Source organism: Coffea arabica, chromosome 11c, assembly GCF_036785885.1.
Source record: "Coffea arabica cultivar ET-39 chromosome 11c, Coffea Arabica ET-39 HiFi, whole genome shotgun sequence".
Taxonomy (NCBI): domain Eukaryota; kingdom Viridiplantae; phylum Streptophyta; class Magnoliopsida; order Gentianales; family Rubiaceae; genus Coffea; species Coffea arabica.
In genome coordinates this window covers 27,659,142-27,661,234 of record NC_092330.1, presented here as the reverse complement: position 1 = coordinate 27,661,234, position 2,093 = coordinate 27,659,142, and the positions used below count along the sequence as shown (strand labels likewise).

Below are 2,093 nucleotides of genomic sequence, written 5' to 3'. Positions count from 1 at the left end.
GCAAGCTCTATCCTTCTTTTACATTGCCAATTGTGCCATTTACCAGCTCTACCATTTTCATTTTATCATCTAATCTTTAGACATGCAAAGAAGACTTTCCCATAAGCATTCGCTATGGTTTTTACAAAAATTGACTATAGAAAGAGATGGCAGAGAATAATTGGACTCTGATACACTCATATTTGTGGTTTTGTGAAAGGCCACCCTCATTCACATCAGCATCTGACCTTCACACCAGCACGAAACACGTTTTTACACATCTCTGATGAGGTAAGATTGGAAATATCTGCAAACGTCAGTTAATCAGATAGGCCTATAAATATCCATTCCCGCAATCTTCAATCCCTCATTCCACAAAACGTACAGTCCTTCCAACACTACTCCAGAGCTACTTCTATTCAACATGGTATATAACTATAACAGTAGTTCTTAGTTTGCATTAATACTGGAACTACTCATCAGTCTTTTGTTACTTTGCCTGAAAAGATTAATTAACTTGTCGATGCTCGATTTTCCATCACAGGTTTACACCATCAACGCAAGGGATCTAGTGATCTCTCACGGTAATGATCCACGCTATTGGAAATGGTACACTGATGTACCTTCTGGGTAAACCTCCTGAACTAACTTCACACGTACCCGTCCTGTATATAGTCCTATTCCATTTATATTATTATCTCACTTTCCCCCTTTAGTTAGTTGATGACTTTCGAAGATTATCCTAAACTGATTTTAATGCCTTTGTACAGCTTCGAGGTTGCCGAGCTTGTTGAAGTTTGTTGGTTTGACATTCGAGCCAGTGTGCCTGCTAGGGACCTACCAAGGGGCAGTTCCTATTCGACATATCTCGTGTTCAAACTTAGTGCCAAGCCAAGGGGGCTTGAAAAAGCAACTGCATCGGTAAGATTTTCTGAGGAAAAGGCTAAGGGAACTGATAATGAAGGCTATACCGTGTCAATTGATAAGTCACAAGATTCGAAGGATCCGGGCATACATCCTCAACCCCGTAGTGATGGATGGAAGGAATTGAACTTGGGTGACTTCGTCAACAACCGCGGAAGAAGTTCCACGGTAGAAGCTAGGATTTTTGAAACCAGTGATACAATCTGGAAGTCTGGCATTATTATCAGGGGCATCGAAATTCGCCCTAATTAGGGTGGATGCACTCATTACCATCATCCTTCAGTCGTTTGGTACCACAGTAAAAGAAAAAAAATTGAAAAAAAAGGAAAAACAAAATAAAATGGTGTCCATTCAGTCTATGATTATCAGTAGTTGTGTCTTCTAATGTTTTCAGTGCAGGGTCTACTTTGTTTTTTCATACTGCATAGGGTCTTATGTAGTAAATTTCTCTCTTTCCTTTTTATCTATGTGTAATAGTTAGGGGTACATCAAAGTCAAAACAAAAAACCGAAAAAAAAAAGAAAAAATTGAAAAAAGAAAAAAAGGCGTTGTAAAACGCCGATTATGACTACATTATGTGTTTCAGAGTTCTTTTCATTTCGCTCTACTAAATTGTTCGCTTTATATTGTTGATTAGGCTATTTTAAATTTAGATTTAGGGCTTGAGAAAAACGAAACATAAATTAATTTAACTATTTAAGCTTGGCCTTGGAAATGCATCTAATGACATTGGAACATCGCAACGGGTGACAAGTGACATAGAATGCCGTTTTAAAAAGAATGTTACATTACTTCTGAAAATGCTTAAGTGATATTTTATGACTTTATGAAAATTCTTCTAAATTGACCAAAAGTAGCACTCTGAACTCATTGTAAATTGTGGGGAGATTATAAAAAAATAAAAATGATTTTCCAGATTGTGAATCTCATTTAAATGGGAAACTAGTAGAATTTTCTGAGAAACTAGTATAATTTGCCAAATGTATCGTAGTTTTTAGCTAAAGAAGCAGTAAGTTTGTTTAAAAAGAATTAATAGGGTTTACCAATAAAAAGAACTATACCAACCTAAAAGATCGGACAAAGCTCAGCTGCTCATGCCACATTTCGTAAACTTTATTCCTAATGGTATCTCTAGAACACTTCGAATTACTAGAAAAAATCATGTGTTATGTACGTATATAATCAGCTAA

General features: G+C 36.3%; 1 protein-coding gene across 1 annotated transcript; it reads left to right on the top strand.

Moving 5' to 3' along the window:
- The first annotated feature begins 353 nt into the window (after positions 1 to 353).
- LOC113715419 (F-box protein At2g02240) lies at positions 354 to 1,474 on the top strand. The gene is made up of 3 exons (XM_027239609.2): positions 354 to 406; positions 524 to 609; positions 750 to 1,474. Exons 1-3 carry the CDS (start codon positions 404 to 406, stop codon positions 1,153 to 1,155), a joined length of 495 nt encoding a protein of 164 aa, XP_027095410.2. The 5' UTR covers positions 354 to 403; the 3' UTR covers positions 1,156 to 1,474.
- Positions 1,475 to 2,093: the final 619 nt, after the last annotated feature.

Excerpts from the sequence above, each read along its gene's own strand:
- LOC113715419 (XM_027239609.2), top strand. Across the intron at positions 610-749 it reads TACACTGATGTACCTTCTGG|CTTCGAGGTTGCCGAGCTTG; the intron begins GTAAACCTCCTG and ends GCCTTTGTACAG.